Consider the following 19235-nt stretch of genomic DNA (forward strand, 5'->3'; position numbering starts at 1 on the left):
CCTATAAAGAAGTAAAGCGAACTGGCAGGCTCTTAGCTTTACACTGATGTGAGTCTGGACTGAGTGTATTGGACTCAGTGTAACTGTGGATAATTTGCAGACCTCCAACCAGCAGCAGCAACAACAAACTGCTGGCTGTGACTGCAGAACCTGCCCAGGAGCATCTCCAGCCCTGATGTGCACTCTGTGCTCAGGTCTGCAGCACTGAGCAAACAGAGGGTTTGGCTGGGTGAGAAATACTGAATTAAGACCTGAAATGCCAGCGCTGTCAGCAGAGCTGAACGTTTGTACCCTCACACACAGGTGGACATTGTACCGACTTTCTTTTGTAAATCACCTCTAAGATTCACATGGAATTTCTAAATTCCGTTTCCACATTAGAGTCATCAAAGCAATGTTAGTTAGTTAGTTAGTTAGTTAGTTAGTTAGTTAGTAACAGAGTGCCAGGGAAATTAAATCTGTTTGCTTCATGGGCAAAACATTTTGTATATTTTAGCCAATCCAGCCACATATATATATTTTCATACATCTTCTGTTTAAACAAATGAAGGGGAACTTACTTTTATAAAATATTTATTGAATCTCCTTATGGCCCATTAGAATCATTAGCCAGGTGAGCTGGTTTTGCATTTAACCAGCAACCAGTAAGCTATCTGCAGGTCCTGGGGCCAGCTGTGCAGGAGGGCAGTTAGCCTGTACCAGCAGACAGATGGACAAGAATGGCAAAAGGCAGCAAAAAGTGTGAGCCCACACACTGAGCCCTATCAGTGCAGTTGGAGCCCGTGTCTGCCTTTGCTTGCAGCCCTGCTGCTCCCTTTCCCTGCTGGGATGGGTCAGCAGGGCAGTGCAGGCTGCATCCAGGCACAAGGGAACTGTGAGCTGAATCTCATCGCAATCCCATTCCTGAACATTGCTGCCATTTGTTTTGCTCTTTTTTAAAGGAAGAAAGAAATTCCAGTTAGGGGGAGTGGATCAATACTAAGAAATTGTTTGTCAGATAAAATAAGGATGATCATTAACCTCACCACTTATGAATTAAATCCAAAGCTCACATTGCCATTAGCCTTTCCCAAAGCATCCCAGCAAACTTCTATTTCCATCAGCAATTAGGTAACAGCCTGACCGCCCAGACACTTCTGCGTTCTCCATTTCAGTGCTTCATCTATTTACCTTCAAGAGGTTCCCCACCACCGCTACTTTTTGAATTGTGATTTGGTGCCATGTGTGAGCACTCAGAAAAGATTCTGTCTGCAGAGTTACTCTGCGATGCTCCTGGTTTTGAATGCCAAGAGTAATTTGTTTCCAGAAATTATTCAGTCTTTATTCCCATTTCAGCTCAAAATCCACCTTACCTGCTGGCCTCTATTTTGGTTTCCTTTTCCCTGTAAATACATATGTACTTATTTACAGAACAGTATGAGGCAGAATCTTAGTGTTTTCACACAGTCCTTTGCAAGTATTCCTCAGACAAGTGTTCCTGTGTGTGGGCACAAATCCTTTCATCTGCAGCTCCAACTTCTACCAAATAATGATAATAATAATAATGTTATGATGCAAATCTTTGTTTCCTTTCCCGTTTTCTTTCCTTGTCTACACAAAGTGGCTTTTCTCAGCTTGACTCTTCATCATTGTTGGTGTCACTGGAAGAGGATGTCAATGCATTCCTAGAAAACAGTGCAATTTCTTTTTTCACTCTTGTCTGAGTGAAGGGATTCCTTAAGGTTTGCATCTGGCTTTCAGAATTTGATAGAAGATTGTATTTATTGCTGGCTAAGGGGACCTTGTGGCTGCTCTATGGCTACTGAAGGTGGCAGGCAGTGCTGGTGGCTGCAGCTCCAGTAGCTCCAGATGGGTCTGGCAGCTCCGGGCAGGGGTGGACAAGAAGTGAATGAAGGTTGCTCGTAGCGGTTGACACGGGACACCGGCTCTGAGGCTGTGTGCCCCGGTGCAGTGCCAAAATAGAACCGCAAAGCAATTTGCAGGTCTGTGCCCTGGGAGACTCTTGCAGGTTGAGATGCTGCCTCCCAACCAGGCTGCAACTCCTATCCCCGCCTCCTTTTGAAAACGAGAGACATTGCACTGATTTGTGGCTTTCCTTTTGACTTTACAGCTGCCGTAAAAGTTGCCTGGGAAGACAAGCGTGCGTGTCTTTAGGGGGCAATTCCGAGAGGAAAGTCCCTCCTAATGGAGCCCAGCTAGGTGAGGGATGGGCAGGATTGTGACATAACTCTTTGGGGACTGTGGCAGACAGAGAGGCAGAGACAGCCGGAGCCCGCACCGGGATCAGACAGCGGGGTGAGCTCCAGCCTCTCCGCTCACAGCACCCCGAATCTCCAGCTCAGAGCACGGACCCAGCAGCAGCAATCATGGCAACGACGAGTGGTTTTATTTCTTCGTTACGCGTCTTTCATCAATAATTCACCTGCGGGCTCTTTTTTCCCCCTTTCTTTTTTTCTTTCATCCCTTTCTCTCCTTCCCCGCTCTCTTCCCCCCCCACCCCAACACTTACCCCTCTCCTTATAACTCTTTTTTTTGATGTGGAGAGTGGGGGGAGAAAGGGGTGCACCGGCAAGTATTCGGCTGCTTTTGGTGGCGCGTTGTACAGAGCTCGCGAAAGGACCGGGGTAAATAAAAAAATAAATAAGGGGAAGAAAAAAAAGGCACCAAGTGGTGGCGGGCGGGAGGAGGAGAAGAGAAGACGGAGAGGAAGGAAAAAAAAGAGCGGCAGAGAGAAGAAGCCGGCAGAAAGAAGACTTTCAGAGCGGCGTTGCCGCGGTGCGCGGTGGCCGGAGCGGGGCGCGGAGCGGCCGCGGGTGCGGACCATGGGCTGGCGGCTGCTGCCCGCCGTGCTCCTGGCCCTGGCGCTGGGCGGCCCCGCAGTGCGGGCACAGAACGAGACGGAGCCCATCGTCCTGGAGGGCAAGTGCCTGGTGGTGTGTGATTCCAACCCAACCACCGACGCCAAGGGCTCGTCCTCCTCCCCGCTGGGCATCTCGGTGAGGGCGGCCAACTCGAAGGTCGCCTTCTCGGCAGTCAGGAGCACCAACCACGAGCCCTCCGAGATGAGCAACAAGACGCGCATCATCTACTTCGACCAGGTGAGCCGAGAGCCCCCGTGGGGCCGCGCTGCGAGCAACAGGTACCACCGCCGCAACCCCCGCGTCCTCCGTTATTTCCCACCGGAGTTTGGGATGCAGCGGGAGGGGCATCGTACCGCACCGCGCGGCTCTCCGTGGTTCTCCCTTTGCCTCCCCGGCCCCGGAGACAGGACAGCTCGCGGGGATTGACTGGGTGTGAGCAGCCTTCCAGAGGAGAAAGAGGAACGATTTGCAGGGAGAAATCATTGAAGTTCTCTCTAAAAATCACAGCTTCGTAACAGAGCCCCTCTCGTCTTATTTGCGTTAAGGGACAGATAGCAGCATGTATTTAATAGGAACTCCTGCCCTGGGGCAGGTAACTGAGGCTGAAGCTTGCTTTAATCCCTATCTGCTATCATAAAGAACAGTAAATTGTGGTGGCAGCTGGAGCCAAGCTTATTGCACGGCTTTATGCTGACTGTTTGCATCACCCCAACTTTGTGGGCATTCCTCATGGCTTTCCAGGGCTGGGTCTGGCATAAAAGAGCCTGGAAATATCAATTAGAGTATAACTAAGTGGGAAAAATAAAAAGTACATACTAAAAGAGATATTCATCATATGGATGATGCAGTTATTTGGTGTGTTCCCCTCTGTTTAACCAAACCCAAATCATGAGGAGTGCTTACATAAAGAAGGCAGCAAAGGCTCACAGCCAGACGGTGCTCATCCACCAGGCACTCCTGGAGCTCATCTGATTGAGCTGTGAATGAACTGTAGTGTTCCCACCTGTTCTTGCTTACAGCTTTGAACTTCCAAAAAGGTGCTGTAGAATTGGCCATTGCTTTCTATCCCAAACCAGCGTGCCACTCCCAGAAGCAGCATTTTGATGTCATTTTGGGGGGGTGATGAACAAAAATGCCTTTTCCTAACATTCTCTAAATGTGTAGAATAAAGATCGTGTATGTGTGGGATGTAGCAAAGTAGGAAAGATTTCCCCTTCAGCTTATTTATTGGAAGGCTGCACTATAGATAGAACTAAACATCCATTTTACGTGTAATATTTCAATGCAAGTTGATAGAACAATGAATAAAAAAGCATAGATGTAGATGGAAAATTGGGTGAATAGTTTCTACAGTTGAGAGTCGGTGTGTTTTGAGTAGTGCTGACTGCCTATGCTAATTCCCATCTGTACTTTTTATTTGTAGATCCTAGTAAACGTGGGCAACTTCTTCACGCTGGAATCTGTCTTTGTGTCACCAAGAAAAGGAATTTACAGCTTCAGTTTTCACGTGATTAAAGTCTACCAGAGCCAAACAATCCAGGTATGCCTATACAATCTTCTTATTAAATGGTGTATTCACAATAGAATCCAGCCTGAACACAGGAGTATTTCTCACACTTTCAAAGAGGAATAGCTTAGTTTACAGCAACCTGTGGTGGTGTACAGCTCCCAGCTGAAGAGTGAATATATTTAAACTGAACAGCTGTAATGAGGCAGGATCCTCAGCTAAGATATACTGAATAGGTTTGCTGTGAGAACCAAGTATCTGGGCAAGTATGGGGTGTGAAGCAATGAACCGAGTGAAAGGTATCTCCAAATTTCACTTGGTTGCCTAAGTACTATTGAAAAGTGATCTTCTGCTACATGAGACAGCGTGGGATATGAAGCATTTCTGCCTGTTTTGGTAACATCTCATCACCAAGCTGCCAATCATGGTGCCAAATGGTGCTACATGAAAATGTTGTCTTTGCTGTATGTGTCTGAGTGACCAATGAAGTGGGGAAAGTGAAGCAAAACTGAGCTCATGGGTCCATGTTGCAAGGCAGTGAGCACAGACAGGGCTGCCTGGTCAATAATTAGCAGCATATGCAACCAGTATCTCATTACCCTTCACACTGAGCTCCAGCCATTGCAGTCAGGGGATGGTGTCCCAGTGATTGCATTCAGCTGCATGTCAAGGCTGGGAAACAAAAGGGCTTGTCCACAACATACCTTGGCACTCTAGTTAATATTCAGTGATACTTGCTGTGGTTTTGCTGTTAATTAGAGCTTCTCAGTGCTTTTTCTCATGCAGGTTAACTTGATGCTCAACGGGAAGCCAGTCATCTCTGCTTTTGCTGGGGACAAGGATGTCACTCGTGAAGCTGCCACTAACGGAGTCCTGCTCTATCTAGACAAGGAGGATAAGGTTTACCTGAAGTTGGAGAAAGGTAATCTGGTCGGTGGATGGCAGTATTCTACATTTTCTGGCTTTCTGGTCTTTCCCCTGTAAAGTCAATTTTCCTGTGACGTTGGTCCAGTTGTGGAGTTGTCATTGCCTCTGTTACACGAAGATCATTCTGTCATCGTGGGATTGATGTTTCCTTATTGGTTTTTCATGGGTGAATATGGATTTTCTTTATGGATTTTGGCCTCATCTGAACTACATGTGAAGTTTCAGAGAATTTTATGTGTTTAAATACAATATATTTGGATTGAGACTAAAGCAGACGATAAATACCTGTGCTTAATGTTACGGTCTAAAGCTGCCTGCAAGTTTTATTCAGATTTTGTTTGCTGGACTTATGGATTCATGAGAGAAGTGGATTTTCTTTAATTGTGAAACGGCTGGCAACCAGGTCTATAATTTAGCAGAATTTGAGTTTAGACTTCAATCAAGAGTGTTGCTGCCAAAGAACTGTCTATTGATATATTGGTCGTACACATTTCTGTCCCTGGGACTTAGCTAACATGAGTTATTCCATTGTCTTGAGAAAAGTAATTATTTATGCTAAGTAACTGACTTGAATTCTTCCCTGCTGTAGTGTGTTGGATGGTTCACCCATATATCCATGCTCTGTCACCGGTAATGATTGCATCTTGTCAGCTAAGAGGGTATGGCTGGATTTTAGTGGAATCTGTAAGGTATTCTCCTTTTCCAGAAACAAGAGCAGCTGACAACCGTTAAGCAAAATACTCCGATCAGGGTTAGAGGTGATCATCCAGGCGTGATTTTCAGAACAGCTTTCCCTTCAGGAAATCTCACACTTACTCTTCCATTTTAATTAATGTGATTGATAATAACTGCTATAATGAAAACCTAAGGGATCCCTTCCTTAGACACAGATGCTTTATTAACTGGAGGTGTGTCCCCTTGTTTGTAATTATGCCCATTTTTTTCAAACCTTCTGTTGCGTTCAAGTTATCATCTGGCTTTGCCTTAACTCCACAACTGTACATAATTTTAGATCGTTTGCTTAACAAACCTGGAATCCAAATAGCCGGTACCTCACTTGGTGCAATATCTTTTTGGTTTTTTGTACAGGTCATATGAACCTCATAAACTCATTAATTATGTCATCGTTACATAATAAAGATTAATATATGTTAGCTGAATTTTTGACCTTTGGATGTTGGAAGTCACTTCACGCTATTTTTTTTTGTTGGATTTAATTATTATATGCAAAGTTTGAGCTTTTGGGATTCACAGAAAGTGCCCTGGGAGGCAGGAGAGCTGTCCTAGTTCAGTCTGGTGGAATCCTAGAGGTAATCAGAGTGATCTAGAAATAACCTTTGCATTATATTTGAAAGCAATTAGGCAGAAATCTTGGCTTCAAGGAAGTTAATGTTAAGAATCACATTGATTCCAAAGGATTTTGGATGAGGTCTATGCTTTAGGTTTTGCCATCAGCATTACACTCCAGTGCAATTAATCTGAATACGAATTGAAAATGATTTTCATGAGCTGCTAATGAAACCTCCCTTCCTCTTGCTCAAAAAATATACGTGGAATTCAAGGGATATTCATGCCTTGAGGTCGTTTGGTTGAGACCATATAGTTTCTGCACAGAGCACTGCAGTTTGGGTGGATGTGGAAGGACGTGGCAGGAAGGCAAATGATTTACTTCTCTAACAAATCCATTTGACAATCTCCGTTATGAGAGATCAGAATGCTACAGCAAATAAATGTGTATGTATACATAAAAATCTGTGATTGCAGCACATAACATGCATGCTACGATGGAGAGTTTATTTTCCATAGGGGTTGATTTTAGAGGGGAACAGCAGTACAGCTCTATTTTGTATAAGATCAGTGGAATCTGAAAGCTCACTTTACCGATTGATCCGCATGTAACACAACTGAAAAGCTGTTCCTGCACAGATGGAAGAGGAATGGTACTAAAAGTGTCTGTGTGCTTTTTGGAATGATCAAATGTATCCAGCTCCTTCAGTCTGTAAACTTACGATCTCTAAAAGCTGCCTTTAGCAATAATACTCAGCTCTTAATATACTGTTGATTCCCCCTTGGCAAAATGTTTCCTTTTGCTTCTGAATCGTTAGCAGTTATTTAAACTTGAACCAGAGTCTGGGAAATTATTCAATTAGGAGATGAAATTTGATAGAGATGCCCTACGTTTTTCTCCTCTGTCTCTAAAATGGCACTTCCTGCCCAGGTCTGCTGCTGATGAAGGGGAGAAGCATGGAGCAGTTGCTGGGAGCAGCAGGGTGAGGTGTGTGAGGTTGCATTGCCTGGTTAAAGGTCTCAGAAGGAGCAGCAGTGGCTGTCGAACCACAGCTAAAGCTGCTTTGCAGAGCTGGAGCTCCTTCCTGTTCTCTGGTCCCACGCTGCTGTTGTGTTAATAGGAGCTTCTCCCAAAAGAGCTGCTTGGAGGTCACCTCATGCAGAAGGAGTTGGGCTTGGGACCTGCTGCCTTTCTTCTCTATCTTCTCATGTCTGTGCTGCAGCATCAGCTCTGCGGCTGGAACAGAAAAGGGTGAGCACATGAGAAATGTTTCTGGCCAAGTGCGGAGCATATATTCTTATTATCTCCTTAAAATGAGATCTCTATTTACTTTCAACTTTTTCTGTATTTATTTTTGTACCTGTATTTGGTTATGAAACAGGGAGAGGGGAAAAAAAAAATCAACCTATTTCCCCACTCAGGTGATATTTATTAGCAGAGGCAGGTGTTGTTCTCTTCTCCTACATTCACCCTATGTAGAAGCAGCTCTGTCCTGGGAGGCATGGAACACAGAAGTGGCACATGGCTGTGGAGACCAAACCAGTGCTATTTAAAAGAAGCCAGGTAGCAGAAGTTGCTGGCCATTTATTCATTCATTTATTTGTACCTATTTTGCATTATGTCACTTTCTGGTAGCACTGGAGGTGTCAATTCTGTCCCTATTCCCAGGCCCAGCTCTGCAGCTGAGCTCAGACCGCCCATCGCTGCTGCTCACACCATTCATTCTGCTGAGCTGCTCTTTTCTTCTGACATAAAGCAATTGTTGAAAGGCTGTTTTGGAATGAAGGGCATATTGCTGTATCTCCTCTTCCTTATTATTTAGATCTCTGTTACTACATTCATCTTCCTGGAAAAACTAGACAGTTTTAAAGTGCTCTGAAACTCAACCTTAGCTTAACTTTGTTTTTGCATGCCCCCAGAAGGATGGGTCTGTGGTAGATGCAGTACTTTAGCAAGCAGAATTTAGGATAGAGAAGATAAATGCAAGAAGCAGTGTGACACAATCACAAGAAAGAAGCTGAACCATTAATAGGAAATATGGGCTCAGGCAGAGAAGCAGATATATTTCTTCCTCCCTTCATAAGTGTTTCTGAGTTGGTAATATGCTTTACCTTAGCAATTCATTACAGTCGCCCATCATATTGCAAGAACTCTTTATAATATTAAAACTCTTTGTCTTCTAAAGGCATTGTTAACCAGATGACACAAAGTGCGTACATGAAGATCCCCAGTGACAGAATGCAGTGGTTGGCACACGCCACAACATCGTATTTTTTGTGCTATTGTTGTGCAGATGGAAATGGCTCCTCTGAGGAAAGACATTGTCTTAGATGCTGAGCTAAAGTTATTTATCTGTTGCTGTTTGGCAAAGGAGGGGAAACCTTTCCTACCCAAGAGCTCTAAGGGGGAATGTGTGCAAAGAACAATGATAAAATTAGTCCCCATTATATAAGTGATAATGAGGATGATGGAGATGTGGCTTGAACAGTCTGGTTAGAGGAAACTGTGATTTAAGGTGGTTCAGCTTAGTTCCAAAAAAATATATATATACACATATATATTATTTTTTTTTTCTGTGTGTGTGTGTACATATATATATATATATGGAATTGGAAGTGATCTAAGAACTGCTGAGGCAGTACTGTAACCTGGATAGAGCAAGGGGGAATGGTTTAGGTTGGATATTAGGAGGAAGTTTTAGGTTTAGTTTATTTAGGAGGAAGTTTTTCACTCAGAGGGTGGTGATGCACTGGAACAGGTTGCCCAAGGAGGCTGTGGATGCCCCATCCCTGCAGGCATTCAAGGCCAGGCTGGATGTGGCTCTGGGCAGCCTGGGGTGGTAGTTGGCGACCCTGCACATAGTGAGGGGTGGGGTTGAAACTGGATGATCACTGAAGTCTTTTTCAACCCAGGCCATTCTATGATTCTGTGATAGATAAAAAGGCAGAAAATAACTTGACTTACGCGTTTAAAGAAACTGCATTGCTCATTTCTTTGTAAGAAATAGACCCTGGTTCATTTCCTGAAAGCAAAAATGTGACCCAAATAAAGAAAAGACCTGAAGAATGATTACATAAAACATGAGAATATTAAGGTGGTAGTGTTGTAGAAGAGAGAATTCTACTGTGCTGTCCTGCATTTTGGTTTTTGTTGCCCACTTAATTGGATTCCTGCAAGAAGAATAAAGGTTTCTGGAGAAGATAGAGCCAAGACCATCTATCTTAGCTGTCTTGAATTCAATACAGGTTAAGTCAGATAGTCCAGGCTTAGTCTATTATAAATAGTGACTCACCAGGCGTGATTCAGCTGTCATGTACATTTTGTACAGGAATTATTTAACTGCATGAGTATGGAAGATACTTCTCTGTAGGTCTCTTAGGCTGCTGAGGGCATACAACTTTGAATGAGAATGTTAGAAACTGAGAAACTGATTTTAAAATTCTGGCTTGCAGACTGTAATCCACACCACCAGCTTGTGTAAGTATGTTGTATTGAATTTTACGCACATATATTTGGTGAAAAAAGCGGTGAGGTTTTTGTACCTGTCAATGTCAATCATAGCTAAGACATAGAATCCTGAAAGGCACTTGGTTATTGGGTGGTAGATACAAAGGGGAATGCTTTTGGAGTAGCAGTGCCTGTCCAGATCAGCACAGCACTCACTCCAGCATTCCATGAGACAGGTGAGGAGGGCTCGGTGTTGCCCTCGCCTGTTGGGGTGTGTGTGTTGCTGGAGGTCTGCACTGAAGGTGCCATTAGGAGAGGCTGTCAGTAGAAACATCCTCATCTTTTAGCTTCCCAGTGGCAATAGAAACATACTGTAAGTGAATGAGTAGCCATTTGGGTGCTGCAGGGCTGTGCAGCTTTAGGTGCAAGGCAGGGTTGCCTGTGAGCTCTGTAAGCTCAGTCTTTTTGCCTATACTGTAAATCCAAATGTAGGGTGTTCAAAAGGCATTGTTGGATACTTTTCTTTCTTTTTTTCTTCTGGAAACCTCAACTATGGAATTTGGTTTTCATGCTGCCCCTTAGGATCGCCACGAAGTAATAAGTCAGCATCATTTTCTAGCTGCAGTTGATAACATTTATTGCTAATTCTTTAAACCCTTCTTTAAAAGAAAACAAGTCTGCAACCTGCATTGCACCCACAGGAATAATCTTTATTTTCCTCAGTTTGGTAATTCAATTGTGACTTGTAAACTTGTGCAGCTGTAGCAAAAAAAAAGTATACAGTCAACTCCAATCTATCTTGAGGAAAGTAAAAAGTGCTTACCACTACCACTATAGTAAATCCTGGCTGCTTTATTAAATAAATGTAGAATTTCACTTGGAAGCCTTAAGGAAGAAGAGTTTTAGAACATCTGAACAATTTAGCACATTTTAAAGCTGAATGAAGACTGATTTAATTTTAGGGTAAGATTTAAACTGGTGGCAGAGCAAATCCAACTTACTTAAATTAACTTGAGAAGTGTAGGCAGTGTTTATGCCTTCTGAATTGTGAACAGCAAACTGGTCTACCAGATAAATTCTTGAGCATCATAATCTTTTCAGTACTGCAAAAGTGAAGACTCTCCAAGAAAGACCCCTTGACTATTTAGAACTGTAAGTCAGAGGGAGTGAGACTGTGATAAAACCATTATAAGAGAAATTTGGTGCTTAGGTGGAATGGTGCTGCTAACACAAAAATAGCCCTCTAGCTCCAGCAGCAGCAGCACTGCTGAATTGCCTGCCAGTATAAGATGTGCTGGGTGTAAGTACTGTGGGACAAGGCACAGGGGGACAGAGCCTGAGGGCTGTGCCTGTGTGAACTGCACCGTGCTGGCAGTTTGGTTGTGCTGGGGCTGTGCCCCTCCTGTAAGTATTGCTGTGTGCATCTTCTGGAGAGGAGCAAGAGCTGTTCAAATGTTGCACTTAAATACAAGCTCCCAGCAAACTGCTGGCTATAGAGAGGTGCATGCATGAGAAACAAGCAGGGATGTAAGAGGCTTTTTCAAATCAGTGTTGTTTGTTTCCTTGGTAGAATATGCAATACTCTGCTCCTTATATTGTGTGTTGTAGTTGTGCCTAGTTAGGAGAAACCCAAACTGATTTTTATTAGTTTGATTTACAAAAAGAAATATTTTTCCAGCAGCTAGATTTAGTAATGGTGTCCTATGGAATAGCTTTTATTGTGTGTAATCAATGATATTGATTTCCCTTTAAATATAAAGATTGCACAATTCAACAGTGGATGAAAGAACAGTATTTTAAAGGTGAAGTGACTGCGTGGTTTGCTGAGCTCTCTTCTCAGTAAATCACCCTTAGTTTAACAGTTTTGTCTGCCATGGGTCTTTGTGAATTAGTGCCTTTTGGTACTTAACGATGAAAGCTTTATAATATGTTGAAACAAAGCTCTTAGCACTTTTCAAGGCCTCGGTATGCTTTCTAGGATATTTTTTCTAGGTAACTTTAGATATTAAAAGTTGTTCTTCTTTTGATTTGCTTCTCTTTGAATATAAGATGTCAGACAGTGCTGCTTGAAGCTCAGCTCAGAAATCTGGAAGGTTGGTGAGCCCTTAAAATCCTTTGCGTTTAATAAATGCCATTAATGCTTTTGCACACCCCCCTTTTCTATTAGAAGTAAAGAGGTGCAAGCTTGTTACAAGGTGTGAGATAGTTATTTGTCATAGTCAAAAACACACTGAATATTTTCACAGCCACCATGCTGTAGTACAGTGTCAAGAAGGAGACTGAGATGGTGTAGAGTTGGGGTTTCTCTGGCTCTCAGTTCATGCTTATCTTTGCACCGGGAAACCTGCAAAACAATCTTTCTGACATCATCAAACCCTATTAGTATTACCTCCATAGCATAATACATTTGACATCCTGTAATTCAATAACAGTCAATTGATGTACCTTTGAAATCTGAATTATAATAAGAAAATCGTTTTAAAATTAATATGATGACATCCCAGTTCTTTCAGTGATGTCCTACAGCTGCTTATGTGCTACTGAAGCCAAGGAGAAGGAGAGGACATACAAATGCCTTGAAGGCTTTTGACAGCCAAAGTGCTCAAATATGAGTAAATTCTTATGTTCTTCAGTACCACAATTAGTGAAAATTTAAGTGTCTACAGCTGCATTTAATACTGTAAATTATTAGGTAATTAACCCTAATGCACCATGTTCAGAATATCTAGCTTTCAAATGTAGCTGAGAGCATCTTTCAAACGCAGTGTTACATATGACTACATCACTGCCTAATTACAAACAGAACAAGCCTCTAATGCAATGTGAGGGATTTAGATGGTGCTAATGGACAGTGCAGGAGGAATAGGGGAAAAGAGAGACAGAGAGAATGAAATCATTTTCCATCAGAGCAGAAAGACAAAGATTTATATATCACAAGGATGCAAATAAAAGAACATCCAGACAAAGGATGCTTTGTTTGCAAACAGATCCGTTATATTATATTTATTATCTTCCACAAGGGATTGTGTCTGTTCTTCCACAAGCAGAAGTGTTTTAGTTTCACATTTAATGAAACAGGGATAATAAATAATTAAACCATCCCATTTATAAATAAAACTGAGATTTTCAGAATCCCTATTAGCTAAATCATTTCTGGGGTTAGGGCAGAGATTAACCCTAGCAATGTCAAGCACTGCAAGCTTGAAGCTGATACTTCCACTTGTACATTCACAGCAGCAGCCATGTGACTGGGCAGAGGATCCAGCCCCCTCCCAGACTGCACAAAGGACTGGGACTGCTTAGATTTCCTGATATAATAGCACTGATGAGAGAGGAAAAAAGAAAAGGATGTACATCTAGTAACATATTGCTGGCCATATGGCTGCTTCAAGAGAACAACGATGGATCATTCTCATATTGTTTGAAAGGGAAGAAGAGAGGAAGGAGGAACAGATCTGATGTCACAGATGAGATCTGTCATAAAACTGCAGTGTTAAAAACATACTACAAGATTTCTGCATGTATGTAAAGAAGCAAAAGGCCATTCAGGCCAATGAGGGGACTAACAGCCACCTGCTGGCATTAATGTCATGGGTTTGATTTACATTGAGTACAGCTCAAAGGATGAGGCTCATTTATGCCGAGTAAAAGTGGTGACACTTACCAGAGGGATCTGGATAAGCTGGGAGGAGCAGACCTTGCAGCCTCACATACTGCTTGCTGACAGTGCTGGGCTGTACCAGCTCCCAAGAACTGCAGGCTTCTTCTTCAGTACCTGAAGTTTATCCACTGTGAGGGCAAGTTTAAACGCAAGTGCCAGCACAGAAGTAGAGGGCTGTGAGAAAACAGCAGGAAACACGGCTTCATGCAGTAGAAGCATCTCCTGTGCTGTAGCTTTCTATCCTGGAATATAATACAACTGTGAATATTACACTTTCTACACTTAAGAAATGCACTAAACAACATTTACCAAACTGTCAGCACTAAGAAAACAGGCTAAGGAATAAGACTCAAAGCTGTTGAGTCTGGATGTGCTGTACTCACAGATGCTGCTGCTGGTGCTGTGCTCTGTGCTGCGGGGAGAGAAATGCAGGTGGATGCCCAAGAACCAAACAGAGGGGCAGATGGAGGCACCCACTTTCAGTAGGAATTCTCTCTGTAGTTTGGAGTCAAGTCTTCCTGCAATAAGCAATGCTGTAAGAAAAGGAGAGATGGATGAGTCCTGCCAGCTCCAACAACTCAGCACAGCTGCTGCTACTTGCAGGGCATCTCTTAGGTCTCAACAAGAAGTGATTATTTTCCTCTGCAATTTCACTTGTCACCAAACAGCAGAAGCCAGCAAACACCGCATGAATCTCAGCCTCAAAAACGTCTTGCTACAAAATGGCTATTCCTCTAGGAACTGAGCAGTATAGGTCAGGTGCAGACACTGTTTGAGTCTTCCATCAGAAGGCAAGGAAAAAGGAATGAGGATTTTTCCTTGTGATCTTGGTTCAGAGTCAGCTGGAATTTGGCTCTGCATGGGAGCCAGTGCCGGATGTGCCATCTTTCCCCTTTCGTGCATCTTCCTCAGCATCAAACACAGCACCCTCCCACCTCCAAGGGGAACAGCACAGCCCACCCATCTATTCCCAACAAAAGTCACACTGCTGGAAAGCTGCACCATTACCAACAGCTGGTATTTCTTTAGAATTAAATAGACAGATCTTGACATTTGCCAGCCTGTGTTGCTCCAGCAGTCAGCTGTTTGGCAGCAGTGGGATAACTGAACTCTTTTTCCCTATACAACGGTCATTGACTTCTAGCACACACGAAGAGAACAGATGTTTTTCCCTTGTTTTTTGCTGAATGTGCCCATACTCATGCGTGACAGCTCAGCAGAAATACATACAGTATTTTGTATAAACACTACAAAATAAAATGTGAGGCACTCAATCCTCCACACACACAGGGGCACAATCACCCTTAACTATGAGTCACAGAGAGCAGCTAGAAATCCACGAGGGTAAATGTGCACCTCTCTCTGAGAATAATCACTACTTCATGTTTGCTAATAATTATAATTTAATTGTAAACTCTATTTAGGTATCTTTTAAAGTAGGCAGTTAGCATTAAAGCACTTTGAATGCAATTATTTGCTATTGAACATCATTACACAGCAATTGCAACATACATTTTCCTGTTTAAGGACATTCTTTCCCCCTGTTTGCTGACTGCACTTGTAATCTGATAATAAAAACCACTGGATCTGCTATGAACTTACCAATTCTCCATGACTGATCTATTTTAGAGGAGCACAGCAGGGTGCTCATCTCCTGAAGCACCAGCAAACGTTTCAGAGAGGTCTGTTATAAAATCATAGCTCCATCTTAGGTGAGAAGGGCGATACTGGGGATGATTTGGAGAATGCACCTGTAAAAAACACCACCTACCATTAGTTCCTTCTATTAAAGTACTGCTTTATTACCTACTTTAATTATGAGAAATTCAGATTTGTTCATATGTTCTCCAAACTGTGGGGATTGCATTGTGTCTTCCTCATAAATTAATCTAAAATTATATACTAAAGCATGATTTTACTTACAACAGCGCAGTTGCTGTAGATCCTTCATTACTTAAATAATCACTAGGTGATCGATTGAATTTGGTCCATCTGAAGTCAAGGTGCTCTTCTCAAGACCTTTTCTTTTTCTTTCACAGAATAAAACTGTGACAGATTTTTCCACGTTGCATTTCTAACTCATAGCTTACACTTTAGTAGAGAGAGGAAAAAGTTACATAAAAACACACCAGCTGTTGCCCCTGACTTCATTTTCTTATCCACAGAGGAAAAAAGTAGCCAGTTAACAGGAGATGCAGTTTAGACACCATGAAAGCTACTTTTTGCAATTCCAGGTTATTGTAACCAGTCTGTTGAAGAATTCGTACTCCTGTGGTACTGTCCAAACACTGGTATTTTTCAAATTTCACACTGGATACAAATACTGCAAGGAACAGCCTTTTTCCAACTCCTTGGGATGGGCTCCTGTGCCCTTATCCACACTGAATAGATACTTCATTGAAGAGCAAAGCTATAGCCTTACTTCACAGGTGTTATTTACAGTACCAAGTTTTAAGAGACTCAACAAATCACCCTGAAATTATTTTATCCACTTGGTTTCCACCAGTTAATAGACAGAACTGAGAATGGGCCCAGCATGGTAACATCCAGAACAGGATTGAGAGCTCCAACGGCTTCTGCCTTTACTAAATCAGGAAGTATTTTGCTCAGCAAAAACAGTTTTTCCACTTTAGAAAGTCAGTACAAAAACTTTCACACTGACCTGGAAAATTCCTTAGCTGTGATTCTGTAGGTCTGAGGAACTGGATTCCAGTTGTGTTTCAGTGCCATAGTCAGAATGATGCAGGAGACCAGTATGGCTGGGTAGTGAGGAAACCTGTTTGAAATAATTACTGCCTGGTGAGGGAATGAGGCAGGGAAGAAATATGCCATGGCCCTGCACATAACTTTTGTAGAAGCCAAACAAAATTCTAGCTTCGAAGAATTTGGAATATACTGTAAATCTGGTATTAGGAGGTCTGTGTTCTTCCCTTTGTGAGAAGCAGCCTCTTAAATCCAGTCCAAGTGTGAGAAAATGGCGGGGGGAAATGGGCAGGTTGATGAGTGCTAGAACTAATAAATTTTGATTCCTATGGATTTGTATCGCCTGATTAAATAACTCTGCCTGAATTCTACCAAGGATTGCTGTCATCTGCATCTGCTGGTTTCTGTAGGTAGCTACCACCTCCTGAGTTAACACTGCTGATATATATTGATCCCCTGCAATATTTTCCAGCAGAGAGGCCCCTGGAGCCTGGCACGGCCACAATCACAGTGTTCTGAGCAGCCTGGCTTTATCCAGCCTCTCATAGTCCCTGTCAACAGTGATACCTGAATGCTGAGGACTGAAGCAATCCACCAGCCCATTTCTTTCCTACAGTGCCTCCAGTATCCAATAGTCCCCAGTTAACTCTCCAATAAGGGACCATGTATGGCCTCAGGTGCATCTCCTGCTGTGCTGAGAGTTTGAAAGCTGTTCTCTCCCAGGTCATGAGTGAATTTCTAGAGCTCAGGAATGTATATATCTGCGGTAAAGCTTTTTCAATAACAAAGTGTTTATAGTGCTGCTGGCTGCTGTAGATTCTCTGGTGTTTAATAAGCCATGAACTCCCACTGCCACTTTTCTCACTTGCCTGAAAAAACTGAAATAGAACAATGGCAGCACCCAGGGAACACGGAAGGACAGATGTAGGCATGTAAACTTCCCACCCACTCCCAAAGTGAGGATTTCCTCAAGGAGCCAGGCTAAAACGAGAGAAAATATCCTCAAGGAAACTGTGTTTTACATATCTGCAAGAGACTGTAGTGCCTTGCATACAAAATGGATGTCTACCTCAAAGCCAGAGGACTCTCGAGAGATTTAAAGGCATAACTACAGCAAAGGAATTTGTAATAGCTATCCAGCTCAATACAACATTGAAGCATTTTTTGGCAGAATGAACTTTTCTGTTACTGCTTTAAAAACCATCAGAGAACAGAGCAATCCTTTAGCAAACGTCACCAGCAAAAACGTATATATTCTGCTAGTTAAGCTACTCTGAGCTAATCTGTTTTAGACACTGGTTTCAAATTCCTTTTGCCAGAGTTGTTTTTTTGCTGCTGAGAGCAGGATGGTTCAGCATGGCAGGTACAAGAGTGTCTTCTCCACACTCAGATACAGTCTGAATCTCTGCCAGCAATTGGAAAAGGCCCTGCAAAGACGGTGCTATGGGAAACTGCCTCTGAAGCTGGGGAGATTCTCATCCACAGCCCATCCAGATGGCTGGGGCTCCTCTACCTGACTTGTCAGCACTAGGCATTGTCAGCTGTGCACTTACATGGAGTTTCCCAAGGATCAGTAAAAGCTGATGGACTACCTGGCTTACAATTAACTGTAGAAGGAAAATTCTTGACAGTATTACCCCACTACCCTCTCATTTCCTTTTCTGATGTGTGTGCATTTTTTCAGGGAAAGGGGTTACATACCAACAGGCACGGCTGGCAGCACGATGTAGCCTCCTCTCTGCAGCACTGACAGCAAATCAGCTGAAGATCATGGCCTGCACTGAGCAAGGAGCAGGTTCAGGGTCGAGGTCTGCACTCCCTGGGAAGCTGGCATAGTTAAAAATCCAAGGGGTCACTCCTTAGTGCTTGCAGCTAAATCACTTCATCCAGATCTTGGAGAAGTATGCAATGCTTCCTTTTCCAAGCAGGTACAATATCTGGGGCTGCATTGCATTCTCTCCTGAAGCGACCCGTTTCCTCTCTGTGTGTCACTGGGCAAAGGACATGAAAGAGAAGACTTAGCTGTAAGGCTTGACATCTGTGACTCTTCGTATAGATCAGACAGTTTGGCACATTAAAATAATTAACAGCCCAATAAATCTTACCTGCTGTGAATACGCTAGACTTTACCAGAAGACTCAGAGAAATAACCAGATCTTTTCACAGTATTATACACAAAACAGCCGTTCTACACAGTTGGCAATTTGTTTTTTTCAAGTGTCAGCCTAGAGCAATAATTTTGGAAATAAACATGAAAAATCCTTCGCTTCTGTCAGCTTACAGCAGTTTACACTCCGGTATCAGGCATTTCTCAAATGCACCAAGAAATGCCGACTGTGACACAGTCTCACTTCTTATATTTTGCAAAATCAGTGATGATACATCACATCTAAAAAAAGAAAGCCCATCCATTTGCTGGCTGCTGTATTCCCCGAACACTGTTGTTAAAGACTAAATAATGGCCTCAGGCATTAAACAACCTACCAAGAACAAATATTGACGGTACTTTTGAAAACTAAGTGATGGTACTTTTGCAAAAAAAAGCAAACCTTCAACCAACTCCAACCCCGATTTTATAATGTAGTTACATGAAATTTTCATTTCATGTGTAATAATAATTGGAAGACTATGGTGCATTGCCAAGACCTGTGTTTATCTGCAGAGTCTGCAGGGGTGGTTAACCTGTGAAGGAGTCAGTTCCTCAGCAGGTAAGAGCAGAAGCTGTATTTTGCAAGATGTCACCTCTTAGGTAGTCTGACTAGTGGGTTTTCAGGAGTAGGGTTTGGCACCCAGAGCATTTCCTAGAATAACCTGAGTTGGAAGGAACCTTCGAGGTCATTG

General features: G+C 42.9%; 1 protein-coding gene and 1 long non-coding RNA gene across 2 annotated transcripts; one reads left to right on the top strand and one right to left on the bottom strand.

Annotated features, from left to right (window-relative positions):
• The first annotated feature begins 1960 nt into the window (after nt 1-1960).
• CBLN4 (cerebellin 4 precursor) lies at nt 1961-6455 on the top strand. The gene is made up of 3 exons (XM_015882107.3): nt 1961-3098; nt 4285-4401; nt 5155-6455. The coding sequence occupies exons 1-3, from the start codon at nt 2823-2825 to the stop codon at nt 5350-5352; spliced, it is 591 nt and encodes a 196-aa protein (XP_015737593.2). The 5' UTR covers nt 1961-2822; the 3' UTR covers nt 5353-6455.
• On the bottom strand, nt 6164-18385 carry LOC107323245 (uncharacterized). The gene is made up of 6 exons (XR_014935829.1): nt 18096-18385; nt 16354-16467; nt 15294-15442; nt 14075-14224; nt 13695-13933; nt 6164-7819 (listed from the first exon to the last, which is right to left on the bottom strand). It is a non-coding gene; the product is annotated as an uncharacterized LOC107323245 (long non-coding RNA).
• Nucleotides 18386-19235: the final 850 nt, after the last annotated feature.

This window comes from Coturnix japonica, chromosome 19, assembly GCF_054131305.1.
Source record: "Coturnix japonica strain WE chromosome 19, WE-NBRP24, whole genome shotgun sequence".
NCBI lineage: Eukaryota > Metazoa > Chordata > Aves > Galliformes > Phasianidae > Coturnix > Coturnix japonica.

Coding starts and splice junctions, on each gene's coding strand:
- CBLN4 (XM_015882107.3), top strand. CDS start 2,823: ATGGGCTGGCGGCTGCTGCCCGCCGTGCTCCTGGCCCTGGCGCTGGGC. Junction 3,099..4,284: donor GCATCATCTACTTCGACCAG/GTGAGCCGAGAG, acceptor TTTTATTTGTAG/ATCCTAGTAAACGTGGGCAA. Junction 4,402..5,154: donor ACCAGAGCCAAACAATCCAG/GTATGCCTATAC, acceptor TTTCTCATGCAG/GTTAACTTGATGCTCAACGG.